The 18,464-nt window shown below is 50.4% G+C and overlaps 1 protein-coding gene across 2 annotated transcripts; it reads right to left on the bottom strand.

Annotated features, from left to right (window-relative positions):
- Positions 1–1,171: 1,171 nt before the first annotated feature.
- LOC114452981 (melanoma receptor tyrosine-protein kinase-like) lies at positions 1,172–16,917 on the bottom strand. Of its 2 annotated transcripts, XM_028432562.1 has the most exons (27): positions 16,734–16,917; positions 8,543–8,694; positions 8,269–8,476; positions 7,227–7,361; positions 6,841–6,909; positions 6,603–6,721; positions 6,382–6,523; positions 6,090–6,203; positions 5,892–6,018; positions 5,728–5,801; positions 5,569–5,659; positions 5,280–5,485; positions 5,075–5,207; positions 4,904–4,994; positions 4,648–4,805; positions 4,539–4,571; positions 4,143–4,287; positions 3,826–3,948; positions 3,648–3,746; positions 3,384–3,569; positions 3,057–3,212; positions 2,906–2,981; positions 2,587–2,733; positions 2,411–2,508; positions 2,184–2,327; positions 1,924–2,017; positions 1,172–1,854 (listed from the first exon to the last, which is right to left on the bottom strand). In XM_028432562.1, exons 1-27 carry the CDS (start codon positions 16,813–16,815, stop codon positions 1,499–1,501), a joined length of 3,558 nt encoding a protein of 1,185 aa, XP_028288363.1. In that variant the 5' UTR covers positions 16,816–16,917; the 3' UTR covers positions 1,172–1,498. The 2 variants fall into 2 exon arrangements, with proteins under 2 accessions (XP_028288363.1, XP_028288362.1); XM_028432561.1 differs by having other exon boundaries at positions 1,172–2,017.
- Positions 16,918–18,464: the final 1,547 nt, after the last annotated feature.

The following is an 18,464-nucleotide window of genomic DNA, read 5'->3' as shown; positions in this document are numbered from 1 at the left end:
ACATCAGGACGTCGTCCTCTCATCAAGACAATAAGCAGCTTTTTGTTCATGTGAAATTTTATTGTCGTCATTGTTTCATGTTGTCTCCAAACAGCTCAGACTGAAACACAGTTTAGACCTGATCACAGAGGCCGACCATCAGCTGACATGTCAGAGAGTCCTCACAGACCTGAGAGAATCTGCACGCCCTACATGTCTGAGGAGAGTCTCGAAAATCATCCAAATCTTACAAATTCACATGATGAGATTATTTCGACACAGTTTTCAATCATGAGTTAAAAAGAAGACTTCATGTTGTGGAACCACTGAAGAAGGATCAGCTCCGTTCAGCTCAGTGACACACATGAAGTCAGCGTTCGGCTCGTTCTTGGCAGGGTGATGAAAAAAAATCTAAAACTTCTTACACTTCAGTAAAAACTGCTACACATGCACAAATGTTTCAAACAACAGAAGGTTTTAGTAGTTTTACAGAACAGGAAGTCCACAGCAGGAGAGACAAACGCTGAGGCAGCGTCTCTGAATGGCTGAAGACAAGCAGCTCCTGACACAGTGAGTGTGTCTTTGTGGGTCTGAGGGAGCTCAGAACCCAGACAATTATCACATGCATCGTCCCGGGACCAACACAAACTGCTGCTTCTTCGTGTCTTCATGCGAGCAGCAGAGAGCAGCACAGGATCTGTCATGTCCTCATCAGGACACTGTGACCAGCTGACATCTGAGGCACCGCTGCTGGCTGAACCCTTCACACTACTTTCCTCAGTTCATGGACGAGTCGCTCCTTGGTCTGGAACATCATCACATCCACGGTCAACAAGAAGTTTTCAAAAATGGCAGCACGGGAGAGCAGAAATATGTTGCTACCAAGCCAACCAGTCACAGTGCCTGTGGTCATCTTGATGCATAGCTACAATTTTCTGGAGGTGCTACAAGCCCCGCCTCCTCTATGTTAGTGGCTCAAACACCAACTAAAAATGTAAAATACTATTTTAACCAATTAACCTGATTCAAGTGTTCTTTTTTTAAAAAATGTTTGTATTTGATTAATATTGGGTAAAAATGATGAAGGATACCAGTGGCTGCTGGCTGACAGGAAGGTGGTGTTTGGATGGAACAGAATAATGGTGCTCCACCCCCTCCCCCCACCACCCCCACCACCACCACCACCGCTGACTTTGGCTCCAATATAGTGCAACATGGCAGCGCCTGTGGGCGGAGCCTCCTTTTCTACTCAACAGTCAGCTCATTGATGTTAGATGAATGATTTATGTGCACAGACATGCAAAGAGGTGTAAAAAACTAATTTGTTCACATTTTCGTTTAAATGTAGTCAGACTGACCTGAGGTTCCCATTAACCCCTCACTGCCTGACAGTAGAGTTCTTTAGCTCAGTCTTGATGTGGGCTTGCTGTGCGGTTGTGATGCTGGATGTGGAGAGAAGCTCAGCCTGCAGTCATTTAGCATGACTGAAGTCTGATGGTCCACACAGACAAGTTCTTTGTTAGCGGACAGGAGCGTAGACTGCAGCTCCTGCACCCAGGTACTCCAGGTTCTCTGCCGCCGGCAGGAACAAGCTGCTCCTGGTTATTGATGCTGCGGTGGCAGTCTGTGGCAGGAAGTCTTCCTGGTAGTCTGGGTTGTCGAGGCTGTCGCCACCATCCACAAGAGGGCGCAATCTCTGGGTGGTGTTCAGGTATTCAGGTCCATACGGAGCTCCTTTAGAGAACTTCAAGTCCTCCAGCGGGGAGGGGAATGAGGAGGCGCCCCAGCCCAGGCTCAGGTCCTCATAGTTGGGATTTTGAACCTCTGACAAACGGCTGCTGCGGCTGGTGTCACTCACACTCTGGTTCATGTACTCTGGAGGAGGGAGAGGAGGAAGATGATAATCTGCTTCTTTCATTGATCTGAATGTGTGATGCTGAGTACCATGACCGGGGAAGTCCTCTTTATCCAGCATACTGTTGGTCGGATCGGTGATGTACCGCAGGGCGACGCCGTTTTCTCTGACGAGATGACCATTCTGACACAACAGAGGAAGAAAGACCCACAGAGTCAAGCTTTTCCAAACGTGAAACCCTGCCCCCTGTGGTCAGTGGTAACAGCGCAGCCTCTGCTACCTTTAGGTATTCTTATAGAGACACTTCAAAAGTCAGAACACACCAGCGGACAGACATTTGTGTTCATACCGTGGCACTGCAGCGCTGGTTGCCGTGGTTACCCAGACCTTTGGAAGGCAGCAAATATTCATCTGCATCCACCATGTCCTCGGGGTCCCCGGTGCTCAGCAGGCGGGAGTAGAACCTGCTGTCGGACGGGCTGGGCAGGTCACCCTGAGACAGGTCAGAGGTCAGATTATATTAACCTCCTGTTCTCGTTCAGGGTTATCAACCAACATCTCAGACTGTTGTTGCACCTGTATGACCAGGTATCTGGAAGGGTCGCTGGCCATCCTGGAAAATTCCACTATCAGCTCTCTGAACCTGGGACGACTGGACGGGTCAATCATCCAACCTGCAGAGAGAAGTTCCGTCAGTCCAGGTGTTTCTGTGCCCCTCAGGACGAGGCACCACCTGCAGGCCCCTCCCTTACATTTGACCATGATCATGTAGACGTCGATGGTGCAGATGGGGGGTTGAGGCAGCCGCTCTCCTCTCTCCAGCACCGAGGCGATCTCGCTGGCCGGAATGCCGTCATATGGTTTGGAGCCAAATGTCATCAACTCCCACACTGTCACGCCTGCAGACCATTAGAAGGCGCTCAGAGGGTCACACAAGTCACACACAGCAACACAAAGGCTCACTCCCCTGTCACATGATCAGTCAGCGCTAATTGAAAAAAATCGGTTTAGTTATTCAAACACTGTGTGTTCAGGGCATCATGCAGGACGAAGAGCCAGAGGTTGACTCACCGTAGCTCCACACGTCGCTCTGATGGGTGTACGTCCACTGCAGGATCGACTCCAACGCCATCCACTTAATGGGAACCTACAGAGAACGGAGGGGGTCAAAAAACATGTGTCCCACAATGCAGAGCAGCACAGGTCCGGTCAGGTCACACACCTTCCCCCCGTCAGCGTGGTACTCCTTCTCATCAGCCGTCAGCAGCTTGGCCAGGCCGAAGTCTGTGATCTTCACATGGTTCGGATTTTTCAACAGGACGTTCCTTGCTGCCAGGTCACGATGCACCAGGTGACGCTCCTCCAGGTAGTTCATACCCTGCACACACACACACACAGGGTTTACTGGGTATTAACAGATTTCACTCGTGACCTTGTTGTTTGTGATTTTCTCATCCATGAAACATCCAAATGAGATTCACACTAGCCTCAGCAGGCTTAGCATGAGCTGCAGCCTCAGGCAGGGAGGCGGAGCAGCTGATGGACTCACCTTGGCGATCTGCACGCACCAGTTGAGCAGCCACTGAGCGCCGATCTGGTCCCTGTGGTGACGCACGTAGTCCAGCAAGCAGCCATACGGCATCAGCTGTGTCACCAGCTGCACTGAGGACGTCAGGCAGATCCCCAGCAGGCGACAGACGTGAGGGTGGTCCACGCTCGCCATCACGTACGCCTCCTGCACAGAGACACAGGTCAGAGCGGAAACATGAGCAGAGAGGCGTTTTTATCTGAGACAGAGCAGGAGAACTCCTACATCCAGGATCTCTTGGTTGGCTTTGGGGGACGTGGCCTCTCTGAGAACTTTGATGGCGACTGGGATCTTCACACTCTCCCCTTCTGGTACCCACAAACCCTAAACACAAAACATTCCCACTCAGAAACGATGCGCTGCTGCAGTCACGTGACTGACCAGGAACATGTCAGACAGGCACCTTGTAGACCGTCCCAAATGCCCCAGATCCCAGCACCCGGACCTTCTTAAACTCTGTTTCCTTTAGGATCCTCAACAGTGCCTGGTTAGGAGCCTGACCGCTGGGAGTCAACGGCTCCACCAGCTGAAACACACACACACACACACACAGACACACACAGAGATGCACAGAGAGACACACACACACAGAGACACAGACACACACACACACACACACACACACACACACAGACACACACACAGATACACAGACAGACACACACACACGCGTTAGAGAATGTCCCAAAATATCACATCAGTGGCAGGTGAGCTCTCCACCTCTCTCTCCTGCAGCAGGCGTCGTACAGTCCTCTTCCTCCTGATCCGCCGTCTTCGAAGCAGCACAAAGATGACCAATGACACGATGACCACAACCAGGAGCCCGCCAACTATGCCCACCGCCAATGTGGAGTGTGTGGGGGTGCTGTGAGGACACAAATCGATTTCAATTAAATCTTACAGACAATGACTGAAGTCAGATTCCACCCTGATGTCCGAAGGCCGACACAAACCAAACGTGATGCAGCTTAAGGCCAAAATACAGAAGACATGGGGGACCCCAGTCCAGGTGTCCCCAGTCATCCACAAACAACAGGTCCCAGCCCACAGCCCCGCCCACAGAAAAAGAAGAGAAACACACAGAATATTCAGGCAGGCCACCCTCAAAAGTTTTACCCGGTGCATTTGGACAGTCCCGGTCCAGAACACCTGCAGACACAGAGACATGAAGAGTCACGTTTTATTGATCTCAGCAGACACCAGTGGTCTCTGTGACCCGCCTCACCCCTGTGTGCAGTTCTGGTGGCAGGGTTGGCACTGGCCCGTCCTATCAGCATAAGTCCAGATCAGCGTGTCTCGGTCTCCTTGCACGCCATGAGGGCAGCGCGGCACACAGTGAGGGCCGTCTTTGAAATGGGCACACTGGGAGCAGTGGTCTGGACCCTGCCGGTGGAGATTGACACGAGTCGTTGGTGCCCTTACTATCTGTCTAGAAACACCATGTATAAGATCGGAGAAGTGAGATGCCTGTGGACACTGACCGGACCACGGCAGGTGGGTGTACTGGCTCTCAGCAGACACTCTGGGTGACACTGGATGCAGCTGCCGTTCAGCTCCACCTCTCTGGGCTCTCTGACGGAGGACAGCCAATCAGCATTCTGGTATTTCATGAGCAGCACAGTGAGGAACAGAGTACAGAGGATGATTCTCACCCCTGCAGCACGTTGCAGAGCCTCACGCAGCGCCCCCTGCGCTTGAAGTGCCGACAGGACACACACATGGTGGCGCCCGGCCCCCAGCAGCCCTGCTCCGTGCACTCCTCATCGCAGGTCCGGTTCTGCTGTTCTGTGTGCAGCAGAGAAAATCATAAAGGGCTTCTGTGACGTTTGTGTGACTTGGCGTGGTCACAGGACTCACCGCAGACGCCAGGGGGGTTGTTGTTACTCAGGGTCACTCTCTGGTGATGGTGGGATCTGAAGAGGCGGGTCCACTGCTCCGACTGGGTGTAGCACAAGGCAGTGTTGTCCTTCAAAATCACATTCCCATCGCTCACCTCCTTCAGAGAGCGCAGACCGAGCCAGAGCAGGTGCTGCACTTTGACCACCACCACACTGTACCTGTTCCTGAGGATGGGGGTCACAGCAGGCAGAGTCAGGACCGACCAAAGCGACCCTGAAAATACAGGTTTACTTAACACCAGACTCACACATGCTGTGTTCGGCCTCTGATCAGCTCCAGGTTCTCAAACGCGAAGAGAGACGTCAGATTCTTTGGCCAGTACTGGATGAGCAGGAAACCTGGAAGACAGAAGCTCTGAGGCTGGCTCTGCTTCACACCAGCAGCCCTCCACCACAAACAGGCTTACCTGTGATTTCATTCACTGTCCTGAGGTACTCCAGCTTGTCTGGGTCCATGTGCGGGATGTTGTAGTGCGCGTCCCTGAAACGGCCAATCAGATCAAGCCTTACTTAGACACACTGACCTCATAGCCAATCACAGAGATGTCAGGTCAAGGCAGGAGTGTCTCACCCAGTGAAGGAGGTTTCCAGGAGGATGATGTCCCCATTGATTTTCGTGCAGCCCCTGAAGGATTCGATGTTCGAGGCGTTGACTGCGATGGTGTTGATGAGCGAGCCAACGCCAATGCCGTCACAGGCTAGAAGGAAGACAAACCCCGTCTGTTACCGCTCTCTCTCTGTCTCCCTGTGTGTGTCTCTGTCTCTCTACCTTTAGGACAGGGTCCATCACAGGCTTTACAGATCTGGACCCCCTTCTCCTCCACCTCGTACATCCCCGCACTGCATGCACGGACACATGAGCCGTCTGTTACCACGTAGTTATCTACAACATAGAACATCAGTTGACTGACAGTCCCTGAAGGCATCATGAGTGGAAATCTGAGCTCAAAATCCTCTAACCGCTGTTCAACAGCTCAATATCAGCGATCAATAAATTACTGCAGATCCACAAACAGAACCTCTGTTGGGTTTGAGTGGACTGACTGGACGTTGAAACGTACGTGGGCAGGCTTTGACGCAGGTCGCTCCGAACATGAACTTGGCGTTGGGGTTCTCATCGACCTGGTGTGTTTTGGCGTTGTAGAGCTTCAGAGGAGGACAGGTGTCCTTACAGGTTCCGTCATCGTTGAAATCCCTGCAGGCCTGAACACACCACAGAATCAGCATCATTACAGCAGCTGATCCGGGACACAGGACTGATACGGGACCGATCTGCACTGACCAGGCAGTCGGTGGCTCGGGGTCCAGTGCATCCAGCAGCACAGTGCTCATTACAGCAGTCGATGGGTTTGGGGCCGCGACACCTGCGACTGCACTGCTCGGCACACGGCAGCTTAGTGACTGAAGACAGAGACACAAGCAGGAAGTGGTTCTGATCAGCTCTGCATTCAAATCAATAATCAATCAACAAAATCAATACAAATAAAATCAATCAATGTGCAGAAAGACGAGGTGTTTACAGGTCTGACAGTGATCAGGTCCTACTGCCCAACACGAACCGTTAACGCACCCGAGGTCACACTTCCCACCTGGAAACACACACAGACACACACACACAGAGACACACACAGATACACCGACACAAACACACACATACATACACAGATTCACACACAGACACACACACATACACACAGATACACACACACAGACACACACACACACAGACAGACACAGACACACACAGACACATACACACAGACACACACAGACACACACACAGACACACACAGATACACACACAGACGCACACACAGACACACACAGATACACACACAGACAAACACAGTAAACCTTCAGGCCTTGGCTCATTCAGCTGAGTTTAAAAACTGAATTTAAAACAGACATGTCTGTGAGACGGTCTCCATTTTGAAAAGCATGCTGGGATTGCTGGATTTGTCCACGATGTCCCACCACTGGATGGTCTCTATGTGGCACAGCAAAGGATTGTGGGTCATCTTCACACCGCCTTTCAGAATCTCTGTAAGGAGACGACAGGAGATTGCAGAAAATAGAAAAGCACATGAGGAAAGCAGACCAGGTCTGAGGGGGACACGTACAGACCATGTCAGACCTCTGAGCAGCACGGGACGAGGTCTGAGTCTGACAAACCTCCATCCCTAATGTAAACTGTGAGGCTGACTGAGGGAATGAGCAGCGACTGAAGGTTCTGACTAAACGTTGTATTTATTGATCCAATCATGTCTCAGATCGTCTTCATGCTTCGACACACCTCAAATCAGCTCAGACAGGGATGGCAGGGTGTGGTCTACGTCCTGCTGCCACAGCACAATCTGCTGTTGACTGAGGAGATTAAAAATGCTTCGCTGACTCTGCCCACCCGCCCGGCTGCCAACCAGTCACCGCCCCTCTGCTGCGGCTCATAAAGACAGATGAAGCCGAACATGGCGAGCGGCAGCAGAGGCAGCCGGAGAGCAATAAGCTGAGCTGAGTCTGAGACATGATCTGAAAACATGAAAAAAGGGGAGCTGCAGCCGTAGGCTGGAAACAAGGTCCCTGAAGTGCCCGTCCCATGCTTTATTTGGAAAGCTTAAAACTCCATGCCTGCCTTGAACTACACTGTCTGCTGAACGTTCCACTGATTCACAATTCAAGGCCACTTCAACCCACAGGCTCGGGCTATTTCCTGGAACTTCCTACAGCGCTGTGTTTGTGTGTGTGTGTGTGTGTGTGTGTGTGTGTGTGTGTGTGTGTGTGTGTGTAACTGTGTGTAAGTGTGTGTCTGTGTGTGTAACTGTGTGTGTGTCTGTGTGTAACTGTGTGTGTTGTGTGTCTGTGTGTGTTTGTGTGTCATTGTTTGTGTGTGTCTTTGTGTGTGTGTATCTGTCTGTCTTTGTGTGTGTCTGAGTGTGTGTGTGTGTGTGTACCGGTCAGGTTGCTGAGCTGCAGCTGCCTCAGTCCGCTGGTGTAGTTGAGCGTGGTGGACGAGTGGTTCCGGTTGTAGTTGGACATCACCAACAGAGCGTACTGTCCTTCGTAGAGGTTCTGTCCTCTGATCAGCCTCAGATTGACCAATGGGACGGTGGCGACCTCGTTCATGGCGATCAGAACGTAGCCGCCGACTTCCTGGATGGACTGAAAAAAAGGATGGGTCATTGTTTGGACGCTGTGGCGCTATGTGACCTCTGTGTTTGGACAGACCTGCAGGAAGGACAGGTCCTGGTGCTCCAGACTGTAGGTGACCTCCAGGTTCTCCAAGACCACTGAGCAGTTGGAGTACATCCTCACCATGTTGTCATAGTGATTCTCACGAGTGCCCAACAGTGTCAGCTGGTTACTCATCCCCTGACACACTGAGAGAGAGGGGGGGGGGGCGGAGTCAGCTGCTGTTCCTCTGGAGGCCACCGTGTGGTGCTGTTTATTGTAAAGTCATTTTAAAATGTACCAGAGTTATTTTCTAATTTAGCCCAAAGAATCAAAACTTGTCAGTAAATAAAACAACAGACACATCATCAGACACACACACAGACAAACACACAGACACACACACACACAGTCACACACACAGCATTCTTCAGAGTTACTTTCTCATGAATTTCACAGCATTCTGCTCTGGTACAACTTCACATACTCCACCCTACAGTGTGTGTTTGTCGTCCTGTAGGTGTGTGTGATTGTGTGGTTACACGCACACAGCGTGTGTGTTTGCATTAGAGCCAGAAACTCCGGTGGGGCCTTCGAGCAGCAGGAATGAAGTTCTGCAGGTTCCACCACTGACAGGAAGTGGTGTCACAGACACCAGTCTGATGTCACTGACTCCACGCCACTGGGACCTCAGCAGGAACTCTGCGCGCTAATGATGTCACTGGTTTGAACACTGTGTGTTCAGCTGTGCTGCTATTGGACAGCTTCCTGCTGTGATGAGGATCCTCATCCCCCCCCCCCCCCCCCCCCCGATTGGCTGAGGGGGCCGAGCCTCAGGGGTTTAACCATCTGGACACACACACACAGTATAATTGCACACATGCAGTTGTGGACTCTCCATCCATCCTCCTCCCACTCCTCCCTCCATCCTCTGTTCCCGACTGTCTTCCTGCGAGACTGAAATATTGTAGCTGATTTCTGGATGAGCACACACACACACACACACACACAGAGAGAGAGACACAGACACACACACACACACACTGATGTTTACACAGGAACCGGTCTGATCTGTTTTTTGGAAGATGGCTGTTATGACACACTTCACATGAAAGGAGTGTGTGTGTGTGTGTGTGTATGCATGCTGTGTGTGTGTGCATGCCGTGTATGCATGCTGTGTGTGTGTGCTGTGTGTGTGCATGCTGTGTGTGTGTGTTCCTCAGAATGCCAAAGATTTCACATAACCACTTTTGCAATACTTCATTCATGTTACTGAAATGTTTAAACGGCAGCAGCTGCACCTGCAGGGGGCGCTAGACGTGGGGACGCTGGTCAGGTGGGACAGCAGTGATTGCACAACAAGCTGACGTCTGTCCCACAGACCCACTGTGGACATTGTGTTCAGCTGTTTGGCTGAAGCAGCAGTCAATCAGACCCGACAGCAGGTCCTCACAGGGCGCTGATTGGTGGAACCGACCGTGGTCACACAGACCGAAGCCTGAAGGAGGGAGTTATGGGAGTTTGTGGAGTGTGTTAAAGAGCATCAGAGTTGTGTTAACACTTCCCTGCAGCAGAACTGATCAGCCAGCTGAACTTTAAAGACACATTTGTCTGGCTCTATTTTCTGCAGCGGATGAATCCACTCTGTGCTGACCCGGCCTGAGGAAGCTGTGCTGTGCTTCAAGCACGCACACGTCAGTCTGCTCAGAGAAACACCAGCAATGAATCAGAGCGAGCCGACTTGAAGAGACACAATCTATGAACCCGAGTCAAACGTCAGCAGCGCCGGTGCGGCAGAACACCAGAGCAGGAGGACGTCCTTCTGCTGCGTGTGTGTGTCTGTGTGTGTGTTACAGGACACACTGTTCAGGGTCATGCTGTCTTGTTTGTCAGTGTAAACAGGTCTCTCCAGTTTAGATCAGTTGTGCTAGCTTTGGTGCGTGTTAGCTTAGCACAACAGTGGAAACAGAGCATAGCATCAAAACATCCAGCTCCAAAACCAGAGGAGCCGTCACATGTCACGGAGGGCGGAGTTTATCATTCTAATGAGTCATCAGACACATTCATCTGAGCGCTCAGTGGATGTTTGTGTTGCTTTAATCTGCTGGTTTTTTGGTAACAGGTTGTGAGACACGGAGTGTTGTTACTGTTTGTGTGTCTCTGTCAGGAAGTGTGTTTCTGTTTTGGAGTTTGACCTTTTCAGGGTTTGACAAACATGAAAATGTTTGTGTGGACGACACTGACAGGAGGTCACATCAGAGAGGACAAACACAGACACGCAAACACACGGCAGCGGTCCTTTTGGACCGGTTCGTCTCTCAGGTCCAGTGAAAGTCACATTGAAGATGTCCACTGAAGATGACAGATGACGCCATTGATCACAATCACAGCAGAGAGGAGCAAAGAATGTGTCTGTTTCACAATGTGAAAGATGGAGCGAGAGATAACACACACACACACACACCTGCACCCAAACACACCCTTCACGGTTCTTCCTCTCTTATTGCAACATCCAGGTCTCTCAGAGGAATGAAATGTGCTCATGGAGGCAGGTCAGTGTGTGTGTGTCTGTGTGTGTGTGTCTCTGTGTGTGTCTCTGTGTGTCTGTCTGTGTGTCTCCGTGTGTGTCTGTGTGTGTGTCTGTGTGTGTGTCTCTGTGCGTCTCTGTGTGTCTGTGTGTGTCTCTCTGTGTCTGTGTGTCTCTGTCTCTGTGTGTTTCTGTGTGTGTTTCTCTGTCTCTGTGTGTCTCTGTCTCTCTGTGTGTGTGTGTCTCTGTGTGTGTGTGTCAGGATTGAATTAGCTGTAATGAGTGAGCTGCTGCTCCTCCGCCCTCAGTGTCACTATAACAGCCGTCAGTCAGTCCACACACTGAGGTCTGTCCTCCTGTTGACAGTCGTCCAATCAGCTGCTTGAACAGTAAACTGATGGACAACAATGACACACTGATGACCTGAACCTGAACACAAACTGAGCAGCCTGAAAACATGGACCAAAAAATACACAACCATAACACAACAACACAACCACACAACCACAGCTGCAGCACAAAGACACAGACAGGTGTAGTACCACTGAGATCCACTGGGTGGGCTACATTGACTCGCCCTCCAACAGGCTAACAGGGACAGTGTAGTGTGGCACCGGGCTGGTGTTGGTGTCTGTGGTCCTGAAGCCTCCAGCAGCAGCCTGTGTGATGGTCTGCTGGATCAGGGACCAGGCTTCTAGTCCTCCACGCTGCTGATGTCTCTGTGTGAGGAAGAGGAAGCTCCGTGCTCGGCCGGCTGCTCCGTCCTGCGCTCTGATGTCTCCTCCCTGAATAAATGTCTCCTGTCCGTTCTTCTTCATAGGAGGACACACACACACACACACACACACACACTCAGAGTGCCCCGAATCTGAGCTCTGCTCTGGGTGGACTGGTCAGAGGACGGGTCCAGTTAAACTTCCTGTTTTTAACACGTTGCTGTGATGTCAGAAGTTGTTCCTGGTCTCTGTCCCTTCAGACTGAGGTCTGTTTTGGACATGTCTTTCATGTCTCTGCATGTTTCATGGTGCATTAAAACACTAACAGGACAGTTCAGCCCTGGATCAATATGAACAGTGTCACCTTGCCTGCAGCAGCTTTAGAGATCAATAAAAACATTTTCAGATTTAAACGTTTTTATTGATGCTTTTAAACATCCTGACACACAGCAGGATGACATGAGGCCTTCACTGACATCTGTAACCACTGAGTTACAAGCTGTGATGCATTCAGGTGCATTCGCTTTCATCTATAAATGGTTATATTTGAGCAGTGGGCATGGACGACCGGACTCGCAAAGACCAGACAGACATAACGCTGTCCTGCAACATGCCACAACAGGAACACAGTGGCCCTGTGTCTCTGCCATGCGCACACATGCACACACACACACACACACACTCTTCAGGAATGTCTCGCCCAGCTGAGGATCAGTTGTCCTGTCGAACATGAACTCAGCAGGTTAGCGCTCAGCTGAGGACATCAGATGAGCTGACAGGAGGATGAGGTCTGATCGGTCCGACCGGTTCATCTGACTCTGCCGTCGCTTTCAGAGTGAAACCAGAATCCTCCGCAGGAGCTTTTCTGTCTCTGTGGCTTCTTAACCGCTCCGTGCTCAGTTCACTGGCACAACAACAAGTTTCTGTCACAGCCGTGTGAACAGGCAGCGAATGCAACACCCTGAACACACTTTATCTCAATCAGACTCTAACCACCAAACCTGCTGCTGTGTGTGTGAGTGTGTGTGTGTGTGTGTGAGTGTGTGTGTGTGTGTGTGTGAGTGCGTGTGTGTGTGTGTGAGTGCGTGTGTGTGTGTGTGAGTGTGTGTGTGTGTGTGTGTGTGTGTGTCTGTGAGTGAGTGTGTGTGTGTCTGTGTGTGTGAGTGTGTGTCTGTGTGTGTGTCTGTGTGTGTGTGTGTCTGTGTGTGTGTCCTGCCTGCAGCAGCAGGTCAGAGCGAGACTCTGCTTGTCTGTCAGGCTGAAGCTGCTTCACTCTCTTTCTGTTGCTGCTGAAGGAAAATTCCACACTCGCCATTTTTAACAGTTAACCGTGGATCTGCTGAGGGGACACAGCTAAGCCTGAGGGTTAGCTTAAAGCTTAGTGCGTTCTGATTGGTTGTTGCAGCTTTGCAGCAAAGATAATGTCTGACAGAGAGTAAGGCCCCGTCACCACGGAGACTCGTTTTCGTGTCTTAAATAAATTGTTGCGAAACAAAACCTCTGAAAACACTGCGGTACATATGCCAGGCCTGTGAGTGGCGCTGTAACGCTGCCACAGAAGCACTCTATAAACAGAGAAGAAGACTCTGCAGGTTACAGGTGTGCAAACAGACAGCTGATGTCCAGCTGTGTGACCTCAGACCTGCAGACCCTGGTCCAGCAGGGCCAGTGTGAAAGGTTCGGCTGCAGGTCAGAGCTTTGCTACGGCGCAGGGATGGAGCAGCCCGTCTAATCCTGCAACACTTTCTCAGCTCCATTGTTGACATTCTTCACATTCCAGCTCTGAAAATCTCACAGGCTGCAGTGACGACGGCGAGCGGCCGTCAACACCGACAACGCCGCCGCCGCCGCCGCACACGGACGCCGTCAGCCTGCAGGCTCGACACGGCTTCACCCAAAGTCTGAGCTGCAGCCTCCACATGCTGCTCAGGGTCTGAGCGGCAGCCATGATGAACACAAGCATAAAGAGACAAACACAACAAGACACAAACAAACCACAGACACAAGCAGGCGCTTCACACACAGCTAACTGTTCAGTCAACACGCTGCAGCTCAGTATAACAGCGCTGCCATGGCAACCACAGGACTCCAACGTCTGCTGCATTGTCAGTGTGGAGTTCCAGTCAGCTGAAAGAAACACACACACACACACACACACACACACACACTGCCAAGGTCCTTTCAAAAAGTCAAACTCAACTGCACACACACACACACAGAGTCGTTGCAGCCTTGAATATCAGCTCTCTGTAGTCACAACAATCATTTCATCAGTTTCTGCTGCTAAAGTTCAGATTTAAAAACAACCCAGCCGCTTCACACACACACACACAGACAGACACACACAGCTCAGCTCTTTCTGGACCCCCCTCCTCAGGTCACTGCAGTACCCTCGACTGGGAGGCCTGGACTCACTTCAGTGGAGGTCACCTCTCAAAGGCTCCGTTCACACTGGAGAAAGTCATTCCAGCTAGAGTAGGATTGTATCTGGATAGTCTTTAAACTGGATACATTCAGACCTATTTTCAAATCTGGCTATCACACAAGCGTGTCCGCACTCAATCCGGCTTAATCCGGCTTGTTTGCGGCCCTCCAAACCACTAGGTGGCGCCTCGTAATATACAGAGTCCGTTCAGGACGCGGTAGGACCCCGTGTGCGCATGCATCGTGCTTTTTTTTTGTCCCGTGTCGCGCCCGGTAGTTGCATGTCGCTAACCGGAAGCAGCATGTCGCTAACCGGAAGTATCACGTCGCTAGCCGGATTCGCTAGCCACATTTGCGTTCACACCTGAGCCACATTTGAGCCAATCCGTCTAGCCGGATTGAAATCAAACTGGATACAGCCGGATTGGAGGTGTTCACACTCAGAAAAAAAACATCTGGATACATCTGGATGCGGCCCTAATCCCGCTTTAGCCAGATTTATTTCACCAGTGTGATCGGGGTAAAAGACTCCGTCATTCCTCTGACATTCTGTAGCACCTCCCTATGAACCCCTGCTGATGGATGTTACAGGCCTCTGGACCAGGCCTCCTCATGGTACCTACAACCATTGAAGGACCTACACAGGTGCTCAAAGACCTATCCCATCTACAGCCTCTTCTCTGGAAGCCCTCTGAGGACCTCAGAACCTTCCAGAACCTTCTGTGACTTTTAGAGACATTGACACTCCTCTGTGACCTCTGACCTGACCTCCATGACAGATGTCTCAGACAGACCATCAGAAGGAGCCTGATATTCAGAGGGAAGTGGACGGAGGGAAAGTGAACCCTGAGTCTGGACCTGCAGGAGCTCAGTGACAACACAACAGTGTATTCACAACAAGGAGTCACACACACACTAAACCGCTCAGAATCAACGTGTTGTTGAGCCAGAGACAGAGGACCATCAGCTGTTTTCACTTATAACACAAACACACAGATAACAGTCATTTATCCAAGATACGCCCAAATCTATTCATCACTCGTCATTCCCAGAATGCCGAGCTGCGCGACCAGAAACTGTTCAGCAGAGAAAAAAGATCTCAGCTATAGGAGAGTTTGGAAACTCATTAAAGTGAACAGTAAATTATTTGGAAAATCCTTAAGTCTGCTGTTTCTTTGTGTTTCTGAGGAGGTGAAAGACAAAAGCAGCTGCAGGGGCTGATGGGAAATGTGGTCCTCATGCAGAGCGACACAAACAAAGCCAGCAGGTGGTTTTATCAGGTGTGGACACTGCTGCTTCATGTTAGAATGACGCCAGCGACCTTAAAATTTCAGAACCCGACACAGTCAGGACCCAGGCCAGGCCAGACCCAGACCTAGGCCAGCAAAGACCTGGGACAGACCCAGGACGTCCCTATTTGATTCTCAGGAGGACTCGTTTAGGTTTTGTTTGCTGTCACGCTGAGGTCACATTCAAACGACAATCAATCGATGCATTTAGGAAGAAAGATCGTGGTTACCGTGGTAACAAGTCCCACCCTATCTACCCTGCGGTGCCTGAAAAGGATCCAGTCTCAGTTCTCCTGATGCTAAAATGGCCGTCCTCACTAAAACTAAAAGAAGACCCTGGAAATGAGCAGCATACGTAGCGCCCCCCTGTGGTCATTTCTACACAGTGACGAGGATGAAAACGGTGGACAGAGAGTTCCGACAACCGACAAGAAGTGACATGTGTGACGTGCCCCAGGCTGCACTAACACAGCTGAAAGCTGAGGCGTCTGTCCTCTGCTGACATCCACAGACTGGCCGGGCCTCCTCTGTGAGGCTGAAGCTCCCTGTGGGACCATCACATCGCCCTTTATCACTGTTCCTGTCTGAGGCGGCGGGCGTGCGAGGGGACCGCACAGATCAGCTGATCCAGTCAAAGACTCCTGCTTCCAGTGCGGCAGAAGACATGAAGTTACATTTGGTTTAAATGTTTGTAAAATTAGATTGAGCTGAAGGCACCATGCTGCGTTTACTGACTGCAGGTTAAACAGAGCTGCTGCAGACCTTCACTAGTAGAGACGAGAGGCAGAAGAACCACCAGGAGCTACACCTGCACTCTAACATGACTCCACCTGAGAGGAGCTCCCTGTGAGAGTACTTTTACTCTGAATACTTTCAGTACATGTGAAGGACTCCAGACTCCCCCTGAAGCAGGACTGTAATGCAGAACCTCTACTGTTCCTGAAGCTCCAGGATTTCCTCCACCCGCTCATCATGACTGACAGCGAGCCCTGAACGCAGCACGGAGTGAAAATAAATGCTGATGTCTGATGTCAAAGCAAACAGAGGAAATGAAGCTTTAATTGATGCTTCAGCCTGAGATCCCTGAATGTTTCAACCTGCCTCTGACTCTCAGCTCCTCTTCCTCCTTCACTTCTGTTTGGGTGTTTTAATCTAAAATAATCTCTGAGAGCTTTCTGATAGGCTGAATATAATCTGTGAAGTCTTTTAAAGTTTTTAAACTCCAGCCCTCCCGGACCTCCCCGCTCTGACCTGCCCTCACTTCGGAGATCTCACCCCGGGCGCAGTCCTACCTCTCCTGCCGGGGCTGGTGCCGGCGCAGCGGCCGAGCAGCAGCAGCAGCAGCAGCAGCGGAGCTCCGGGGACAGACTTCATGTCGGGTCGTCAGCAGAGATCCTGGATGTCGGCGTGGAGGCGGACGGTCGGTTCCTCCATGAGCCGCAGCAGCAGCGACGGTGTGTGTCTGTGTGAGTGTGTGCGCGTGCTGAGGCTGAACGGTTAACACACACACACACGCCTCCTCCTCCGCGGTCCACGCCTCCCTCTGCTCACTGGATCGTTGGCCTCACATGCAAATCAGCATTTCTCTTTGTTTGTTTGTTTGTTTTGTGCAGAAGAACCAACAATCATAAAATTACAACAATAACAATCTGCTGTCAGTCTTTTGTTCTCTTTCATGTTTCTTTTTTTTAAACATTTGTATAGTTGTGTTTTTTCAGTAGATCCGGTCACTCAGGTTTAAATAAAGTTCAAATCTTTATTAAAATCATTCAAATCACACTGGTCGTTGTTTTCTCCTGCCAGCGGCCCCCTGGTGGCCACAGGGCCCCGTGTAGCCACTCAGTTTAAGAATAAAAGTCTTTAAGTTCACATATACATGTGAGTATTTCAGTTTGACCCTTCAGAATAAAAGTCTTTGACCCTTCAGAGTAAAAGTCTTTGACCCTTCAGAATAAAAGTCTTTGACCCTTCAGAATAAAAGTCTTTGACCCTTCAGAGTAAAAGTCTTTGACCCTTCAGAGTAAAAGTATTTGACCCTTCAGAATAAGTCTTTGACCCTTCAGAATAAAACTGACCCTTCAGAGTAAAAGTCTTTGACCCTTCAGAGTAAAAGTCTTTGACCCTTCAGAGTAAAAGTCTTTGACCCTTCAGTCTTTGACCCTTCAGAATAAAAGTCTTTGGTTCTGGTGGAAGAAAAAAAGCTGAATGATCTCTGTGATGTGATCTGCTGAAAAACAAAGACTCTGCAAACAAACTGAAAACAAAGCTGAGTCAGACGCTCAGGTGAGTCTGAACTCTGCTGCTGGAGCTCAGAGCATCGTCACAGACTAAACCTACACACTCCAAAACCCTCAAGCACCAAACAGAAAAACAAACAAGAAGAGTTCACTGTCTGTCGGTGAGTTAGCGTCCTGTACACTCGCCGGATCCACAGGATGTATTTAAAACCATCACAGAGGGAAAACAAACTAACTTTATGATTTTGTGCTGAGTTTCATCCCCGCAGCGTCTGATTGGCTGCTGTGCTCCAACAAGGCCTGTTTACCTGTTTCCTCCTGTATGACCTCATTATTCCTGAGTTTATTTATTTATTGTCCTCATTCAGCCGCCTGTTTCTGAGGTGATGTGACAAACTGCTGGACACACACACACACACACACTCACACACTCACAGACACACACACACACACTCACTCACACACACTCACAGAAACACACACTCACTCACTCACACACACTCACAGAAACACACACTCACTCACAGACACACACACACTCACTCACACACACTCAGACACGGACACACACACACACACACACACTCACTCACACACACTCAGACATGGACACACACAAACACACACAGACACTCACACACAAACACACACAGACACACACACACACAGACACTTACAGACACACACAGAGACACACACTCACACACAGACACACACACTCACTCACACACACTCAGACATACTCACACACAAACACACACAAACACACACACAAACACACACATA

The sequence above is a fragment of the Parambassis ranga genome, chromosome 20 (assembly GCF_900634625.1).
Source record: "Parambassis ranga chromosome 20, fParRan2.1, whole genome shotgun sequence".
NCBI classification, from domain to species: Eukaryota; Metazoa; Chordata; class Actinopteri; family Ambassidae; genus Parambassis; species Parambassis ranga.
The sequence above is the reverse complement of the archived record's forward strand: the minus strand, read 5'-3'. Positions and strand labels throughout refer to the sequence as shown.